This window comes from Salvelinus namaycush, chromosome 36 (assembly GCF_016432855.1).
Source record: "Salvelinus namaycush isolate Seneca chromosome 36, SaNama_1.0, whole genome shotgun sequence".
Taxonomy (NCBI): Eukaryota; Metazoa; Chordata; class Actinopteri; order Salmoniformes; family Salmonidae; genus Salvelinus; species Salvelinus namaycush.
The window spans coordinates 22,327,003-22,347,200 of record NC_052342.1 but is presented as its reverse complement, the minus strand read 5'-3'; the positions used below and the strand labels follow the sequence as shown (position 1 = coordinate 22,347,200).

The 20,198-nt window shown below is 42.8% G+C and overlaps 2 protein-coding genes across 3 annotated transcripts in view; one reads left to right on the top strand and one right to left on the bottom strand.

The window, feature by feature from the left end:
- LOC120030154 overlaps nt 1-20,198 on the bottom strand; it is a 70,988-nt gene that overhangs the window by 24,084 nt on the left and 26,706 nt on the right. The gene's annotated exons all lie outside the window — the stretch shown is intronic.
- LOC120030156 (protein mono-ADP-ribosyltransferase PARP14-like) lies at nt 6,892-15,779 on the top strand. 2 transcript variants are annotated; one of them, XM_038975486.1, is made up of 7 exons: nt 6,892-7,171; nt 10,060-10,181; nt 10,658-12,544; nt 12,832-13,068; nt 13,163-13,387; nt 14,583-14,648; nt 14,738-15,779. In XM_038975486.1, exons 1-7 carry the CDS (start codon nt 7,000-7,002, stop codon nt 14,762-14,764), a joined length of 2,736 nt encoding a protein of 911 aa, XP_038831414.1. In that variant the 5' UTR covers nt 6,892-6,999; the 3' UTR covers nt 14,765-15,779. The 2 variants fall into 2 exon arrangements, with proteins under 2 accessions (XP_038831414.1, XP_038831413.1); XM_038975485.1 differs by having other exon boundaries at nt 10,060-10,184.

The window sequence follows — 20,198 nt, the reverse complement described above, 5'->3', positions numbered from 1 at the left end:
AAGGCACTGCATCTCAGTGCAAGAGGCGTCACTACAGTCCCTGGTTTTATTCCAGGCTGTATCACATCCGGCCGTGATTGGGAGTTCAAAGGGCGGCGCACAATTGGCCCAGCGTCGTCCGGGTTTGGCCGGGGTAGGCTGTCATTGTAAAAATAATTTGTTCTTAACTGACTTGCCTAGTTAAATAAAGGTTAAATAAAATAAAATAAAGTGTATATTCATTGCCTCTGTTACAGAACCACTACCATTCTACTTTCCATGTCTGCCTATGTATGTCAATAAAGTTTCCCTGTGTTTAACTCTGAGGTTGAATCATTCCCCATCTCCTCTGACCGGGGGCGGTGCTAGTGGGTCACAGACCAGCAAATTACTGAGAGCCTTGTCGTTCTTTCAAATGCTGTGTAATTACTGAGCACAATGGTGTGCAATTAGTGATGTACATAAATACATAATGTATAGGTTCCTTTGTCTGACCAGGGCCCTGACCACTGTTTTGTTTCAATGTACTTATGGAGACAACACTGAGTGACCTGTTCCTGCCAAAATAACTCCACAAACATAAATGCTGTATCCCACATGCTACAAGTTTACCTGGACCAGGGTATCTATCAGGGGATTTAGTTTGTTAGGTTGATGAGGAACATTAGCCCCCTAGAGTCTAAGGGCCCGGGGCTGGGTTTCTACTAATCTAACATATTGAATTATTTGGTAATACCGAGGATCATTTAGCCATTAGATTTACGACCCTGTAGGTATAAAAAAAGATTTTAATGTTTTTGGGATGAAGTATACTGCTATTTTCTCATAGAAACACATTGAATAACAGATTCATGCATGGAAAAAAGATAGTCAAAAAAGAAATCAAAAGGAAGTTTGTTTTGAAGTATCTGTCCTATCTATATTGTGTATATATATACTGTATATTGTGCTTGTGAGTGTCTCATCTCTCCATAGAGGGGTCATAATAGTTTGTAGCCCAAACCGTTCGGACGCGAGAGACATTTTCGTGAGAAGACCACATTTCATAATGTCTCCTGGTCTGACAAACACCGCTGTAGCTCTGCCACCTTTCACCGCAGATGCGGAAGGCCGACATCGGCGGATGCAAGGATTGAGACTTAGCCCATGCAAAAAAACTGATATCTCTATTATAAACCGACAGATTTTGATGGGGATTTTATGGTTATGCTAATATAATTTTTTCACACGGACATTGACTATCTTTTCAAATGAAGCGTCGTATTCCTGCCCTATAAAAAAGAGTAATTAAACATTTTAGTGTTTGATAACATTGCAACTGTTAACTCCTATGTTTGCCATGAGATCTTGTTATTCTCCCTTATTATGTATTTTTTTGTGATAATTGCCACTGCTGTATATTTGTAACCCCAGCCAACAGACGTAATGCAACGTATGACTGATTAACACTATTGAACTGGAAATATGTCTCATGTTCCTTTCAGTCTATAGTTCAAGTCAGTGGTTAACCAGCACAAACATCTAGTTCCACTAATAGCTAGTCTAGACATCTTTCACAAAAAAATATGTTACATATGGATAGGCACGAAATACAATTTCATTTGATCATCAAATCAAAATCCAACTATAATTGTCACATCCTTTGTAAACATCAGGTGTAAACATGATCAAGACAAAGGAGATGATTGTGGACTACAGAGAAAGGAGGACCGAGCACGCCCCCATTCTCATCGACGGGGGCTGTAGTGGATCAGGTTGAGAGCTTCAAGTTCCTTGGTGTCCACATCAACAACAAACTGTCATGGTCCAAACACACCAAGACAGTCATGAAGAAGGCACGTCAACGCCTATTCCCCTTCAGGAGACTGAAAAGATTTGTCATGGGTCCTCAGATCTTCAAAAAGTTATACAGCTGCACAATCGAGAGCATCATGACTGGTACTGCTTGTCATGTGGAAGTAGAGAGAACAGTCTATGACTAGGGTGGCCAGAGTCCTTGGCAATTTGTTGGGCCTTCTTCTGACACCACCTGGTATAGAGGTCCTGGATGGCAGAGAGTTCTGTAACGCCTTGCGGTCGAATGCTGAGCAGTTGCCATACCAAGCGGTGCTGCAGCCAGTCCAGATGCTTTTAATGGTGCTGCTATTGAACTTTTTGAGGATCTGTGGGCCCATGCGAGGTATTGTCGTGCCCTCTTCCCGACTGTGTTGGTGTGTTTGGACCATGACAGGTCCTTAGAGATGTGGACACTGAGGAACTTGAAGCTCTCGACCCGCTCCAGTACAGCCCCGTCTTGTCCGGCCCTTCTCCGTTCGGCCCTCCGTTTCCTCTAAATATGTCTAAATCCCACCGGCGAACTCATCGGAGTTTTCTGCTTTTCATGTCTTAGCCACTAGTGGGAGATGCATTGTTCTTATTCTGCATTAGGCTACCAGGAAAATTGGAGGGTGGGTCAGCCAGGACCCTTCACTGGGATTCTGGAAACGGTTTTAGACACAACATGGATCATAGCTGCAGCCACCTTTTCCAGTCAGCCACCTCTTCCAGTTCAACTTGAGTTAGTGGTTTATTGAAAATATAGAAAAATACATGTTTTAAATGTTTGAGAAACTGCCCTGTCGGTGGATTATAAGATGAAGTGTTGACATTCAACATTCATTCACTGGAAAAGGGGTGACATTTCCCCAGCCCCATCCCTCAGCTGTATATCTAAACTAATGTTGTTGACTGTGATGTAAATTGTCAAAAGTCTCACTGGTGTGCTCTTATTATTTCACAAAGCTTTGATAATTAACTGTGTGAGTGTACAGCCTAATGCAGATTTAATGCAGCCTACTGTTTAAGCAATTAATATCCAGTAGATACTGTTGATAAATGGTTTACAGAACTAAAACTAACGTAGGTTGACAATTTTAAGGAGACAAGGTCTTTCTACATAATTATAGGGTGAAGCCACGATGATAGGATTAATCATGAAATGTTTTAAATATTCTCTGCAGTCTGTTGTCCTCTTCTTGATGTTAATCCTTCCTCTTTCTCCAATTAAAGTATCAGTCTCTTCTTTGAGTGTCTTTCCCAGATGTTTTTAGAATAATTACCACTTGTTTTGATGTTTCTATGACAATCAATGAAAAAGTTATTGCGAACAGGAGATTTAATGGCAAATGTCTGTTGAATGTTTAATACAACCTACTTTACCTGTCATTAAAAGGAGCAAAGACCACTAAGTCTGGCCATGTGGAGAAGAACAGCTATAGTGAAGGGCAACTTACCGGTTTGGTCAGGGCCAGCATGAGGGATAAAGTTTCTCCTGTGTCGGTGAGTGTAGCTATTAAGTTAGGTTTGAGCATCTTAGCGATACGATGTGTTCTATACAGCTGTCAACATTCTACAATGAAAAAGACAATTACTAAATTATATAATCATTAACCAGATTACTCCGGATACCAGACTTCGATAACTCAGTTCTAGAATGTTGTAATTTAGTAGAATGAATCTAAATATCTATTGATATTCAGAATGTACTTTGTTTAGACATCCAGCCTGTGTTGTAGATTAATGACCAGGGACATCTTCAAAGGCACACTATTTATTTATTCACAGTCTTGATTTATGGGATCCTTCCCCCTATATGAATGATATGTCAAGTGATGAACTTTGAATTGATAACTTTGGATTTTATGGAAAACTGCACTTCATGTGAAAATGACAGTTTATTAAATATTCTACAGCTGTAATGTCATCAATCCAATCAAACTTTATTTATATAGCACATTTCTAACAACAAATGTATTTCAAGGTGTTCAAAGTCATGCATTGAAGGGCATGTGCCACTTAACATCGTTCCTCTTTGCAAGTCTCAATAGGTGATCAGAGGATTCTCTCTACCACATGTGAATGCCTCCGTGGAGCTCATTAGTGTAGCCATGCAGCCTATTTTGGAGGTTCACAATATTGGCTGTACAGATGTGGAATACGAGTGGAGGAAGCCAGCCATGCCAAACCAGGTGCAGTCAGTGGAGGACCTGTACCCGGCTGAAGACTACAACCGTCTGTCCCGAAAGACCACAGAGGAGGATCTTCAGATTCAGTGAAATGGCATGTCTACTTGAACCTGAGCCAGAACAACCGTAACTCTCCCCGTCATCCCTGTCTGTAGCGGACATTATTAAAAAACAAGGGCACCTGGGGCATGCAGGCATCCTGGCTGGCATGGCTCTGTCGGTGGAGCAGCAGGAGCCTGGATATGCAGGAGTCAGAGCTTTCGGTCACGGGGTCTGGGATCCTGGGTGCCTCATCGAATGGCCTGGTGGGCACCACAGCAGTGGTGGTCAAGTGACCCCATGGAGCAAGAGACCTTACCATTGAAGAGGCAGTGAAGTCGAAGAGTTTATATATCAAGGAGGGAGGGTCTTACAGCCTCCGTGAAGACCATCCTTACTGGCACCAGGTACAAGGTCAGCTCCACATCACTGGAAGGGACACCTGCTTCTTCGTTGTGTGGGCCACCAAAGCCTCCATCACCACCTCCATCACCATCCCCATCAACGTGACGACATCTGACAGACTCATATTGCTACTCCTGTCAGTACCTGTTTTCAGGGAAGACAAGGGTCCAAAAATATTCCTCATAGTCTTCCGGAACAGCTGGTGCTCTCATTCATGTTTCAGTGTTATTTGCCTTGAAGGGAGCATAGAAGTAGTTTAGCTCGGTCTGGTAGGCTTGTGTCACTGGGCAGCTCTCAGCTATGTTTCCCTTTGTAGTCTGTAATGGTTTGCAAGCCCTGTCACATCCGACGAGCATCAGAGCCGGTGTAGTATGATTCGATCTTAGTCCTGTATTGACGCTTTGCTGGTTTGATGGTTCGTCGGAGGGCATAGCGGGATTTCTTATAAGCTACAGGGTTAGAGTTCCACTCCTTGAAAGCGGCAGCTCTAGCCTTTAGTTCAGTGCGGATGTTGCCTGTAATCCATGGTTTCTGGGTGGGGTATGTATGTACAGTTATTGTGGGGACGACGTCATCGATGCACTTATTGATGAAGCCAATGACTGATGTGGTGTACTTATCAATGCCATCGGAGGAATCCCGGAACATATTCCAGTCTGTGCTAGCAAAATAGTCCTGTAGCTTAGAATCTGCTTCATCTGACCACTTTTTTATTGATTAAGTCACTGGTGCTTCCTGCTTTAATTTTTGCTTGTAAAAAGGATTCAGGAGGATAAAATTATGGTCAGATTTGCCAAATGGAGGGCGAGGGAGAGCTTTGTATGCATCTCTGTGTGTGGAGTAAAGGTGGTACAGAGTTTTTTCCCTCTGGTTTCACATTTAACATGCTGATAGAAATTTCGTAAGACCGATTTAAGTTTCCCTGCATTAAAGTACCCTGCCACTAGGAGCGCCTCCTCTGGGTGAGCGTTTTCCTGTTTGCTTATGGCGGAGTACAGCTCATTGAGTGCGGTCTTAGTGCCAGCCTCAGTCTGTAGTGGTATGTAGACAGCTACAAAAAATACAGATGAAAACTCTCTAGTTAGATAGTGTGGTCTACAGCTTATCATGAGAAACTCTACCTCAGGTGAGCAAAACCTCGAGACTTCCTTAGATATCGTGCACCAGCTGTTATTTACAAAAATACATAGTCAGCCCCCCTTGTCTTACCAGACGCCGCTGTTCTATCCTGCCGATACAGCGTATAACCAGCCAGCTGTTTGTTGATAATGTCGCCATTTAGCCACGACTCCGGGAAGCATAAGATATTACAGTTTTGAATGTCCCGTTGGTAGTTTAATCTTCCACGTAGGTCATCGATTTTATTTTTCACAGATTGTACGTTTGCTAGCAGAATTGAAGGCAGTGGGGGTTTATTCGATTGCCTACAAATTCTCAGAAGTCAGCCCGCCCTCCGGACCCTTTTTCTCTGCCTTCTCTTCATGCAAATGACGGGGATCTGGGCCTGTTCCCGGGAAAGCTCGTTAAAGGAAAAAACAGGATTCTGCCAGATCGTGGAGAGTAATCGCAATTCTGATGACCAGAAGTTATTTTCGGTCATAAGAGACGGTGCAGCAACATTATGTACAAAATAAGTAAAAAATAAGTTACAAACAACGCAAAGAAACGAACGAAAAAACACAATTTGATAGGCACACGTAAAACGTCAGCCTTCTTCTTCGGCACCATCTTAACATCTTTGACCTCACGGCTTGGTTTGTTCATGCACTGTCAACTGTGAGACCTTATATAGACAGGTGTGTGCTTTTCCAAATAATGTCTAATCAATTGAATTGACCACAGGTGTACTCCAAGCAAGTTGTAGAAACATGTCAAGGATGATCAATGGAAACAGGATGCACCTGAGCTCAATTGTGAGTCTCATAGCAAAGGGTCTGAATACTTATGTAATTAAGGTTTATTTTATATTTTATTTTATCTTATCTAAAACCCTGTTTTCGCTTTGACATTATGGGGTATTGTGTGTAGATTGATGAGAAATTAGTTTTAACCCGGTTAGCTACACCTGGGGTTGGAGTGAAAACCTACAGGAGGGTCGCTCTCCAGGAACTGGGTTGGAGACCCCTGCAATAGAGCCCCACAATGCAGGCGATGAGTGTAGTATTAAACACTTTTTTTTACTGCAATAATTTTGCAGTGTAACTGCAGTTAGAGTGGAGTATAACTGCAGTTCGAGTGGAGTACACTTCAGTTATTCCGCAATTACTGCGTCCAAAATACCTCAGTCGACTGTTAATGCACTTTTACTGCAGTTGCAATCTTTTTTTGTAAGGGACACTTTGAAAGGCGGTGAATTGACAAAGTGATCCGCTTGATCGCGTCCAAGGTCTATGGTCCCAAGTACAATACAAAAAAAATATATTCCATTTGCAAGAAGGGGTGGTCGCGCGCGTCATCTGTCAGGTGCGTAGGTCGACAAGTTCACAGCAGTTGTGCTGTTCGAATCAAACTGATTTGAGCGCTTGTACAGTAGCTATTATAAGAAAGTGATTAGGCTACTTTGGATTACAATATGGCAGTTTACAAATACCCCGTTTTCTTCGAGGTTCACAGTCTGGATCCAGCACAGAAAGAGAAGATAGAAAAGTACTTTCAGGTTCGCCGTAAATCTGGTGGTGGAGACTGCGGACGGATACACAATGTTGGTGACAACGTTTACAAGATCGCATTTATTGACCGGACAGGTATAGAAATATTGAGTTTACTATTTGAACTGTACTTGAAACTAAAGGTGAAACGTAAAAAAGTATATTTACATGTTTTCCTGTCGATAATTGTGTAACAGTTTCACTTTCATATTTAAAGCTGGACCACGCAGAAATCGCTCCACCGTTTTTTTGTTAAAGTTCTAATAGTTAGCCTAATTTCAGTTTGTGACAAAACAAACATGAATAGTGTAGAGAATCTTTGTACCATCTAAATCACCGTGAAATATGTTTTCCATAAGCAAAAATATTTTATTTTCATCTGTTTGAAGCTGGTGCACCAAACTGAAAGTAAAAGAAGCAAAAACTACACGAAAGAATGAGACGCATAGAAATAGCACAAATAGAACAGATCAACCTCTTCTTAAACTTGCTTTCAAACGCAATGATAGATCTATAACTCACATTTCTATGTGAATTTGGTTGTGTCCCCCAAAACGTTACATATTGCCGCTTTAAATTAGGCTGCATGCTGTGCATGCACATAACACACCTGGCTCACTTCACCCTTGTCTCTGTGAGAACATAACTTATAGAATTTAAATGGTAGTTCACCCAAATTAAAAATGTACTTATTGATTTCCTTACCCAGTAAACAGGGTATGGACAAGGTACACTACATGACCAAAAGTATGTGGACAACTGTGTGTCAAACATCTCATTCCAAAACCATGGGCATTAATATAGAGGTGCCTCCACTCTTCTGGGAAGGTTTTCCACTAGATGTTGGAACTTTGCTGTAGGGACTTTGTTCCATTCAGCCGCAAAAGCATTAGTGAAGTCGACACCATTCTGTATACCTCTGGCCCTTCGTTGTTAACTAACCTCCAGATGAGCTTCAATGCCATACAACTCTCCTTCCGTGGCCTCCAACTGCTCTTAAATGCAAGTAAAACTAAATGCATGCTCTTCAACCGATCGCTGCCCGCACCTGCCCACCCGTCCAGCATCACTACTCTGGATGGTTCTGACTTAGAATATGTGGACAACTACAAATACCTAGGAATCTGGTTAGACTGTAAACTCTCCTTCCAGACTCACATTAAGCAGCTCCAATCCAAAATTAAATCTAGAATCGGCTTCCTATTTCGCAACAAAGCATCCTTCACTCATGCTGCCAAACATACCTTCGTAAAACTGACCATCCTACCGATCCTCGACTTCGCCGATGTCATTTACAAAATAGCCTCCAACACTCTACTCAACAAATTGGATGCAGTCCATCACAGTGCCATCCGTTTTGTCACCAAAGCCCCATATACTACCCACCACTGCGACCTGTATGATCTCATTGGCTGGCCCTCGCTTCATACTCGTCGCCAAACCCACTGGCTACAGGTAATCTACAAGTCTCTGCTAGGTAAAGCCCCGCCTTATCTCAGCTCACTGGTAACCATAGCAGCACCCACTCGTAGCACGAGCTCCAGCAGGTATATCTCACTGGTCACCCCCAGTGAGATAATTCTTCCTTTGGCCGCCTCTCCTTCCAGTTCTCTGCTGCCAATGACTGGAACGAACTGCAAAAATCTCTGAAGCTGGAGTCTCTTACCTCCCTCACTAGCTTTAAGCACCAGCTGTCAGAGCAGCTCACAGATCACTGCACCTGTACATAGCTCATCTGTAAATAGCCCATCCAATCTACCTCATCCTCATACTGTATTTATTTATTTATCTTGCTCCTTTGCACCCCAGTATCTCCACTTGCACATTCATCTTCTGCACATCTACCATTCCAGTGTTTAATTGCTCTATTCTAATTACTTTTCCACCATGGCCTATTTATTGCCTTACCTCTCTTATCCTACCTCATTTGCACATGCTGTATACAGTATATAATTCATTTTCCATGGGTCTATTGGAAATAATAATAGGATGTGTTGTCAAAACAAATGAATGCATTCAAAAGTGAAAAAAAGATTATTCATTAAAGGGTAAATTCTTTTCACCCTTTGAACATTTTGAGATTTTGGGGCTTCGTCAAGCAACTAGTTACCAACAAAAAAAACAATTTACTATGATGTCTGTGTTATTGTGGAGCCATGAAAAAATGATCTATTTGGAATAATAGTAATGTGCAGCCAAACTGAAAATGTTGACTCTGTAGTGCACTTTGTGATAAATTTAGATTCCAGTCAGTGTCTCTGTACCAAGTTGAGTCTCATCTTTCAGATTCAATTGGAATTGAGTTGATAGCCTAGCATTACAATGTTAGAGCCAAAAGTCTGATGGCACCGTTTCCGTTATCGCCGGCCGTTCTTACTGTAGGTTGTACCCGTAAATCAAATTAGCTCAAACGCTAATTTCTCAGCCCGTTGAGTATCACAGACACACTTTTTGAATATGAATAATAGAACAATGTTCATGTTGCTATGGATGAAATGTATCAAAATATCTGTTCAAAACGTGAAAAACATACAAAAGCGTATATTTTTGAACATCAAATTTAACTATAAATGTGTGGGGGGAAAAATATTATACTTATTTTGGGGAAATAAAACAATTTCCTTGAATTACAAAAGTTTAATGAAATATGTTACTGCTTGACAGTGTCTCTTTACAGTGATTACACATTTGTGGTAAAAAAAAATGACCGCATTTGGCGCTTTTAAGATAAAAATATGTTGGCACTTTTAAGGTTGTTATTTCTATTATCACTGTCCCTACTATAATAACAATAACTTATTATGATGCTGTAACTCTATATTAATTTACTCCTCTAGCCTATTTATCATTTAACTCCTTAAGTCCCGGAGTGAATTCAAAAGGCTTAATGAATACAGTTACCAAATATTATTATTGTTGTTGCTGTTATTGTTCTTACTACTACATGACAACAATAACTCATTATGATGCTGTAACTCTTCCAGTCCAGGAGAGGGTACTTCAGAAACCTAATCATGTGTTGGAGATGCCTGGAGGACCTCTCTCCCTCACTCTGAGAGACAGCCTGGAGACTCCACCCACAACAACCTCCCCAGTCAGCAGTCAGGTGGTGAGGCCAGACTATACAGTACAGCTGCACCTATATAGTGCATGCTTAGTCACATAACTTGTTAGATAAAACATTTATCTTACATTATATGAGGTCAAAACACACATTGTAATTGCATCCCAGTAAACACATATTGTGGATCTGTCTGTCAGGTAATGACTTTATTATCCCTTCAAATGAGGTCAAAATAGTCTGCATTGATTTTATTGCATGTTTGATTGATGTGATGTTATGATGAGTAAAAAATAAATTTATAATATGAGAAATGACAAGAACATACATTTTAGCCAAACGAATCTGTACTAAACTAAATGGACAATACCAAACCAGTTGCTAGATTTATCAGATAATCCAGACACAGCTGTACAGTCAACCTACAATAATAAATGAATAATAAATGTAGATAAAGACAGACATAATAATCATTAAGAGTGGTATTCCCCAGGACTTACACCTTTTTTCTCTGACTCTAGAGTCACCAGTCCCTCCCATTCCATCCCTCCCTCCCTGTCCAGACATCGCCACCTGGTGGCCTAGAGCATGAACTCCATCTAGACTCCTACCTCCTGAGATACCTGAAGGAGAGCCCTGGGGCTGGAAGAGACCTGCAGCAGCAGCTGTCCTCTCTGGGCTGCTCTGTCCACCTCTACCCAGAGGACGGGAGGGCAGTGGTCAGAGGCTCAGGCCAAGCTGGGTCATGTGGAGATGGGGTGGAACCATGGAAGGCACAGGTAGAGAGACTGTTCAAACAGCTCCAGGAGCGGTACAAATGCCACTTTGAGGTAGACCCACGTAAGCTCCAGACTCTGCTGCAGAGCAGTACCCTGGGTTCGGAGGATGTGAGGGTTTACTGCGAAGCAGGGGAAGGGTTTGCGGTGGTGGTTGGGGAGGGGCCCGAGGTCCAGGCCAAGCTGAAGGAGCTTGAGGCCTTCCAGTCTCAGGGTCTGAGCTCCTGGAAGCAGGAGAAGACCAGCACCACCTGTCAACTTGGACAGTCCAAGCTCCGTCTTCTAGGGAAAGTGATAGAGAAAGATCTAGGTGAGGTTGTTCCAGGGGTGAAGATGACACGCGGTGACTCCGGCCAGCTGGAGCTGATGGGTTCAGCAAGTGAAGTCTGGACAGCCAGAAAGTTGGTTACAGATAAGATCTCTCTGGTGCTGGAGCGGGTGGTGCCTGAGGTGTCCCTCCACCTCCTGTCCTTCCTGAGAGAGCAGTATGGGAGGCCTGGGAACCTGAGCAGTTTGCTGGGGTTGGGACACCATGTGGAGGTAGAGCTGGGGGATACAGAGCTCCGTCTGTTCTCCCTCTCCTCCGGGAAACTGGACCAAGCTGAGAAGGATCTCCTAGTGGAGTTTGGGGAGGATAAGATTGACATGCCCAACGGTGCCCTCCTGGTTGAACTGAAGTCCAAACTTGAGACAAAGGTGAAGGAGATGAACCAGAGCAGATGCCAGGTGGTAGCCAGGTTTGGTCCTGGGTGTAGAGTGCAGCTGCTTGGCCACCTGAAGCAGGTTCAGGAGCTGAGGGAGGAAATTGGGGCCTTTCTGAAAGACCAGTCCAGTGTTAGAGTTGTGGGACGTCCTCAACAGAACCATGGTGGCGCAGTCGGTGAAGCAGGCGCCGGACCAAGACCTAACGAGACGGTCGCAGCCACCAGCTATCACCTCCAGGGGGGGCTGCATGTAGTTGTTTGTCAGGGTGACATCACCAAGGAACGGGCAGACGCACTGGTGAACGCAGCCGATGAGAATCTGGATCACGCTGTGGGCGTGGCTGCAGCTCTGAGCCGGGCAGGGGGGCCTGAGGTACAGCGGGCCAGCAGGGATCTGGTTAGGCAGATAGGGAGAGTACCCACAGGTACAGTGGTAGAGACTACAGGAGGGAATCTGCCTTGTAAGATGCTGCTGCATGCAGTGGGACCAGTAGGGGGCAGCGTAGGTGGGAATGAGCGCCCTCTGCTGGAGAAGACAGTAAAGGCAGCCCTGGATCTGGCAGAGACCCTGGAGCTCCAGACCCTGGCCATGCCCTGCATCAGCTCGGGGATATTCGGTGTTCCTCTGAAGGTGTGTTCTGAGGCCATAGTCTCTGCAGTGAGGGACTTTGGGAGGGAACAGCGCATCCTTACCAAGGTCACTCTGATTGATGTGAGTGGAGAGGCAGTGAGAGCCATGCAGGAGGCCTGTGATAGGCTGTTACAGGGGAAGAGGGAGTTTCCTGGGTGGGAGGTAGAGTCCAGCACCACCACTACCACTACACATGCTCCTCAGAGAGACACCACTGCTGCCTCCGCCAGGGGACCAGCCGCTCCAGAGGTCTGTGTCCAGGTGGAGATCATCCAGGGAACCATAGAGAAGCAGGAGGTAAGAGAGAGACACACTGACATGGCCACAGCCTTTATTCAACAACATTCTGTGAATTATGTTGACTTCATACTGACCCAATGTTCCCTTTCTCTTTTACACTTTCTTTTCCTTTTTCTCTTCCCCTTTTACTTTATTTATTTGTATTTCCCCCCCGTCTGTCTGTCTGTCTGTCTGTCTGTCTGTCTGTCTGTCTGTCTGTCTGTCTGTCTGTCTGTCTGTCTGTCTGTCTGTCTGTCCCTCTGTCTTTCTGTATTTTCTGTCTGTCTGTGTCTGTCTCTCTGAAGGTGGATGCCCTGGTGTCCCCCATGGTTGGTAGCGACCCTCTCTCCTCCCGTATTGGTAATGTCTTGTCTGAGGCAGCTGGACCGGCGCTGATGACAGCATTTCTGAGGGAATCAGGGGGACAGACTGCACCTGGTGACAACGTCCTGGTGGAGGGACTGTCTGGTCTCAGCTCTGGCCGTGTCTTCTTCCTCAGCTGTGCACACTGGGACAACAACCCCCAAGGACCAGCTGTACAGGTGTGTCCCCTTGTGTGTGTGTGTATATCTGTATGTGTGTGTGTGTTATGACCTTTGAACCTCCATTAACCCTTGACCTCTGGTCCTCTCTCAGGCTCTGAGGCAAGGTGTGAGGAAAATTCTGACTGCTTGTGAGATCCGGGGCTTCTGTTCCATTGCGTTACCTGTAGTTGGAACTGGTGAGGTTCTCCAGTTCCCTCACAATGTGGCAACGCAGGTTCTGCTAGAAGAGGTCCGTAGGTATGAACAGAACCGAGCGAGCAGAACCCCCTTCCTTGTCCGCATTGTCGTCCATCCCAATGACAGAGATTCTACCAAGGTGAGCAGAGATTTTTAAAGGTCTCAAAGAATTAACTTCTCTAGGGTACGTGAGACGGTAGCGTCCCACCTCTTCAAAAGCCAGTGAAACTGCAGGGCGCCAAATTCAAATACAGAATACTCATTATAAAAATTCAGAAAGAAAACAAATTTTACATAGGTTTAAAGATGAACTTCTTGTGAATCCAACCACGGTGTCAGATTTAAAAAATGCTTTACGGCGAAAGCATACCTTACGATTATTTGAGAACATAGCCCAGCAGACAAATCATTACAAACAGTAACCAGCCAAGTAGAAGAGTTACACAAGTCAGAAATAGAGATAAAATGAATCCCTTACCTTTGATGATCTTCAAATGGTTGCACTCAGCAGACATTCATTTACTCAATAAATGTTCCTTTTGTTCGATAAAGTCTCTTTATATCCAAAAACCTCAGTTTTGTTCGCACGTTTTCTTCAGTAATCCACAGGCTCAAACGCAGTCAAAACAGGAAGACAAAAAATCCAAATTGTATCCATAAAGTTCATAGAAACATGTCAAACGATGTTTATATTCAATCCTCAGATTGTTTTTAGCCTAAATAATCGATAATATTTCAACAGGACAATAACGTCGTAAATATAAAAGGTAAACAAGAAAGGTACTCTCTCGGTCGTGCGCATGAAAAAGCTCTGTGACACTTTAGGGTCCACTCATTCCGACTGCTCTTACTTCCTAATTTTTCAGAATACAAGCCTGAAACAATTTCTAAAGACTGTTGACATCTAGTGGAAGGCATAGGATCTGCAATTTGAGTCCTAAGTCAATGGATACTGTAATGGCATTGAATAGAAAACAAAAAAAAAGAAAAACTTCCTGAATGGATTTTTCTCAGGTTTTCACCTGCCAAATCAGTTCTGTTATACTCACAGACACTATTTTAACAGTTTTGGAAACTTTAGAGTGTTTTCCATCCAAATCTACCAGTTATAGATTTTTTTCTTCTGGGCCCAAGTAGCAGGCATGGGCCTGCTTGGGCATGCTTTTCATCCAAAATTCCGAATGCTGCCCCCTACCCTAGAGAAGTTAAACAAAATGTCCATTAACTTCAATATGTTTAAGCGAATCACATTGCAGATGATCTGAAGTCGTAATATAATACTGTGTAATACATCCATAATGACAGATTTTTTAATAATAACAATTACATTGCAGCTTTTCAAACTACCCAGAATGCTTTGCATCTCAGAGGGTTCATATATGGCGCTCGACCAGAGCAAGGTGAGTTACAACACTTCACCCCCACCTTTAAATCAAATACATTATTAGTATATGATTGATCCATTTCAAGTTCTAAACCCTCCCTATAGACATCAGGATTGTGCTGCTTGGTATAACCGGAGGAGGTTAAAGCAGTGCTGGAAACACCATCTTCGGACAAGATGATGTGTTCCTCTCAGACAGTTCCTCCATCTCCGCAACACAGATATGTAAAGCTCATAACAAGAACATCGAAGGCAGAAACATCACCCTGATTGACACACCTGGATTCTTTGACACTGACATCCCTGAAGAGGAGCTGAAACCTAAAATAGTTAAATGTATAACAGAGTGTGCTCCAGGACCACATGCCTTTCTCATTGTACTGAAAGTGGAACGGTACACAGTCCACAAGAATGACGCTATAGCGAAAATCGAGACATATTTTTCACCAGAGGCCTCCAAATATGCCACAGTCCTCTTCACTCATGGTGACCAACATAATTCTGAACTGAACAAGCTTGTGGAGAAATGTGGAGGCCGCTGTCACTCAACACCATAGAGAAGATGGTGAGAGATAACGGAGGAGGGTTCTACACCAACGAGATGCTCCAAGAGGCAGAGAGATTAATACAAGCAGAGATAAAGAGTCTTAGGAAGGAGTCAACGGGCCAGATGTCAGAGAAAGAGATGGGAAAACAGGCTAAAGAAATAGTGAGGAAGAAACTCCTGATCAAACTCTCAGGGACACTAACAGGTGTTGGTAGGCATAGCTGCAGGACTTGTCATTGGGACGTCCACAACAACAGGAGCAGTTAGAGGAGGGTCAGTCGGAGTTACTGCAGCAGAGGAGGCAGAGACAGTACTGGAGGCTTTAAACTAAGGTTCTGAATGTGCAAGAAGAAAACAGTAACAGATTAACCTGGAATCATTTAATAAAATGATGGAAATGTGTGATTCAACATCTGACAAACTATGTAGACACCAGTCAGTTAAATTCAACTGTGGAATAGCTTTTTGTTCCATTTCTTTTTCTTTCTGTTTTGTTAAAAGCAGATGACAGGGTTATGGTTAAACTGAATGAATATTAAAATATTCAATTTGAATATTTTTTTAATGTTTAATGTACAAATAGAATAATTGAAATCATAATTTGAACCTGTGTTTAATGATTTGAAACTGTATTGAATAAATATGTCATTCAGTTCAAAATGTCAATTAATTGAACATTCAAGTTCAATATTTATATTTTCAGTTTCAATCTGGTAATTATTGCATTCATTGTGTATCAAGTTTATAAACCATAATTTCAATTTAATCAAAGTTTAATATATTCAACTTCACAGATGCGTTTTGATTCCGTTTTCAAGTTCAGTTCTCTAAATCAGTGCCGTTTTTAGAATGGCAATCTTGGTAGGGCAAACAAACCAACAAATGTTTAGATGCATGTCAGCAAAGCCACTACACAACACCACACTAAACAATACATTCATAGCACTATAACGGTGCCCACAAACTGTTGAGGGGTACATAAAGCTGTCCCAACTACAGAGCTTTCTTTTCAGCACCACGGAGTGAATCGTTACTAACACTTCACCTGGCTATCAGCTGAACATAGCTGATATGGCTGACTTGCTTAAACAAATGTGGTTTTTACTGACAATTGGGATGTACAAACTATGGCATAAGGGAACGACGGGCGGATAAGAGGCAATCCGTAATTTCGATTAAAACATTAATGAGCGAACTAGGACGGACGTAGTCAATATAACAATTTTTTCAGCACTTTTGAAATGTACAGCGACAGAATTCAGAACATCAATCAAGCAATCAAATATATTTATAACGTCCTTTTTACGTCAGCCGATGTCACAAAGTGTTATCTAGAAACCTAGCCTAACGCTTCGAACACACCGCCTGTGTATTTCGTTTTTGAACACCAGAAGTACATTCAATTCCGATGGATTTCCGATGGAACGCTGCGTTTGCCTTGCAGCATTGCGTTGCAGAGGCAGTTGCAGTGCGTTCTGTGTGGTGCATACATTGAATGTTGAATTTTTGTTGCACACATCTCCAGTAAAAAAAATGTGGGATTACATAATAAAAACAGTTTGACTGTAGAATTTCTTTTTTTTTTATTATTCAATGACATCCACAAATTTAATTGTGAGAGCCCATAATATAATTTCCCCCCAAAATGCAGTTTTGGAGCGAAATGCAATAATATATAGTCAAGATAGCAGAGTCGGCTCTTTCAATAATTCGACCAACGTTGAGGAAGGTGGTCTTGATCGCGCTGTTGGGCCGGGACCAGCCCCGCCGAAAACGCAGGTCTCTGTGGGTCCAGAGGTGGTTAACCCCTTCCCTCTCCCATTAACGTCAGTATTATACACATCTGGCATGGTACATCAGGTGAGCAGGAGCACTAATTAAGGTCATACGACATACAGTTAGTATGATAACAAAGGGAAAGGGTAACCTAGTGTCCATACAAATAGTACAGTTTACCACCATGTTCACTGGCCTGACAAAATACAATTGGAAAAAAACAAATTAGGAAGAGAATGTGTTTTTACTTTCATCTTGTCTTAGATCAGCAAAGGTGTAGGGAAGAAATAAGCAGATTAAGTCTAAATTAGATATTAATAAACAACTGAAATAACTGACTATGAAAACATAATTGAATAAGTATTCAATTACAGGAAAGAACATGACAGGTATGTGTGTTTAATTTTTTTTTACAAAAATGAAACTATTGAAAGAGGTGTGTGTGTGTGCGTGTAAAAATAGAAATACAATTATATGTAGCCTGTAATCTGTAAGAGAACAAGAGCATGTATTTTTGGCACAACTGCAGACAGATACAGGCACTACTCATAAAGCCTAGACGTAGTAGGGGATCTTCAGACATGGCCATAAAGAGAGAGAGGGCAGGGCACTGGAGATCTGAGGTACAGAGAGGAGAGGTGTGTGTGTGTGTGTCTGTCTGAATTTTTTTAAATAATGTGTAGCCATAACACAGCTAAACAAACAAATGGCCCCTGGACGTCATGGACCAGTCGATGGAACATAACTTCACAAAAAGTTTCACACCCTGGTTTTCAAGTGGTTTTAAATGAAAGAAAAATATTCACATTTAGTCTCGTAAGATACCTACAAGAGCATCTGAATTCTCCGGTGTATGAGTTTCAATTCTGTCAATTAAGAAATCTATGTAACACTAATAATGAATGCTATCCTAAGACTTTATAAACAAATTACTTTATGAATTAACTGAATTTAAACGTAACTGATGTGTGTGAAAAGAAAGGTACAATGAGGGAGGTCAAAACAACACCTAGACAACTCCTCTTCCTGTCCTTCCTGTCCTCTTCCTGTCCTTCCTGTCCTCTTCCTGTCCTTCCTGTGAGCTGGTCGGCTAAATTGACTCCATCTCTGGAAGGGAAGAGAAAGACAACACATACAAGCTTAACATAATATGACACCATAAAAGGTGAGATTTATGTTAACTAAATACTGCTTGTATAGTGTAGTTAGTGGCATATATATAGGAACAGTGTGGTAAAGTTGGTAATACTTGCTGTTTACTCATGGAATTTGTATTTCAGATCAAAAGATGAATATGACAGGCAGATTCTTCTACAGCAAACTGTTGATTTAGGATATTTTCTAACCCAGAAACAAAAGCTATACATTTTCCTCATATTAATACTTTGATCTGAAATACCAATTAACCTACATGAGTATACTGTAAAAATGACCTACTTTACTTCACTGTCGCAACACTTATGACACTACCTGTGTGGAGAAAAAAAAATGTACCATTGAACTCGGCTTGGAAAAGCAGCTGATACATTTTAACCTTGACTGCTGCTTTTCTTTGCTGAGGCAGACTCTTCAGTGTTGGCACCAGGCTCATGGCAAAGAGGGTCTCTTCATGCTCCTTCCTGTGAGCATCAGGTTGGGCTGCATCCCTCTCGACGGCTTGGAGGAGCCTCTGCTGAAATGAGTTGAGTGGATCTGGGGGCTGGTACCTCCGATGGCGCCTGGTGTGACGTTGTTCCTCTTCGTTTCTCTCTCTGTTTCTCTCCACGGCCACATCCTGTTCAACGAGGTCCTCAGTGGTCACTTCCGTGAGGTTCATAATAATCTCAGGTGGTCCCATATCCAGAGGTGCTTCCTCCATTTCATCATCTTCCATGGCTGATGATGTAGATGTTGTAGAGGGTCTCGCTGCACCGGTGGAGGCGATGTTCGCACTTGTAGGTGAGGTTGAGGATCTTGATGCACCGGTGGCGACAACACTTGTGAATGACGTAATAGAGGGTCTGGCTGTAAAATTGCCACTCGTTGCCCTAGGCACAATAAATGGATCCAGAAAAGAAAGAATGTGGCAGAAACGCCAAGGCTGCTGGCCTGAAGCTGCTGACCCAGACCTCTTCTTCTCTTTCTCTGCCCTTCTCTCTCTCTGATACCTGTCCCTGAGTCCTCTCCACTTCCTCCTACAGTCTTCTTCTACATAGACATGAACATGATAAGCCAAACCATTACCTAGCATAACTATAGTTATTAGCTAGCTATCATGGACATGTCAGCTACTGTACACACAGACACACACACACGGTTATCTGACCAAATTTTCAGGGGTACAGTAGTATCTACCATTTCTATTACTATTTATCTAGCATACACACTCACACTCTTTCAAACATGATTATTTGGGAAAGTTATCAGAGGTAGTAACTAGCATAATTTATATGACTTTCTTTCACACACACACACCTCAATGGCTAGGTTAGCTAGCTAGCTAACTTTAACTAGCCACATCTAGCACAAACTCACTATTAAACTGACCTGGCAATCCTACTATCGTGGACACTTGTCTCCAAGCAGCATTTTGTGTGTTTATGTCCCTGTAGCTGTCAGCAGTTGTGTCAAAAAGACACGGTTTTGAGGATACTGCGAAAATGATTCTCTCCTCCATGTGTCTAACTGCGACCATCTGCAAAAGATACCTGCATCAGTATAGTTGCCTAGTTGCGCAAAATGTTAAACAGCAGTGATGCAATGAAGCAGTCAGTGTGTTCGAAGCCTAAAACCCCAAACAGCAAGCAATGCAGATGTAGAAGCACGGTGGCTAGGACAAACTCCCTAGAAAGGCAGGAACCTAGGAAGAAACCTTGAGAGGAACCAGGCTCTGAGGGGTGGCCAGTCTTCTTCTGGCTGTTCCGGGTGGAGATTATAACGGTACGTGGCAAGATGTTAAAACGTTCATAGATTACGAGCAGGGTCAAATAATAATAATCACAGTAGTTGTCGAGGGTGTAGCAAGTCAGCACCTCAGGAGTAAATGTCAGTTGGCTTTTCATAGCCGAGCATTCAGAGTTAGAGACAGCAGGTGTGGTAGAGAGAGATAGTTGAAAACAGCAGGTCCGGGACAAGGTAGCACGTCTGGTGAACAGGTCAGGGTTCCATAGCCGCAGGCAGAACAGTTGAAACCGGAGCAGAAGAACAACCCAGGTGGACTGGGGACAGCAAGGAGTCACCAGACCAGGTAGAAATACCCCAGAT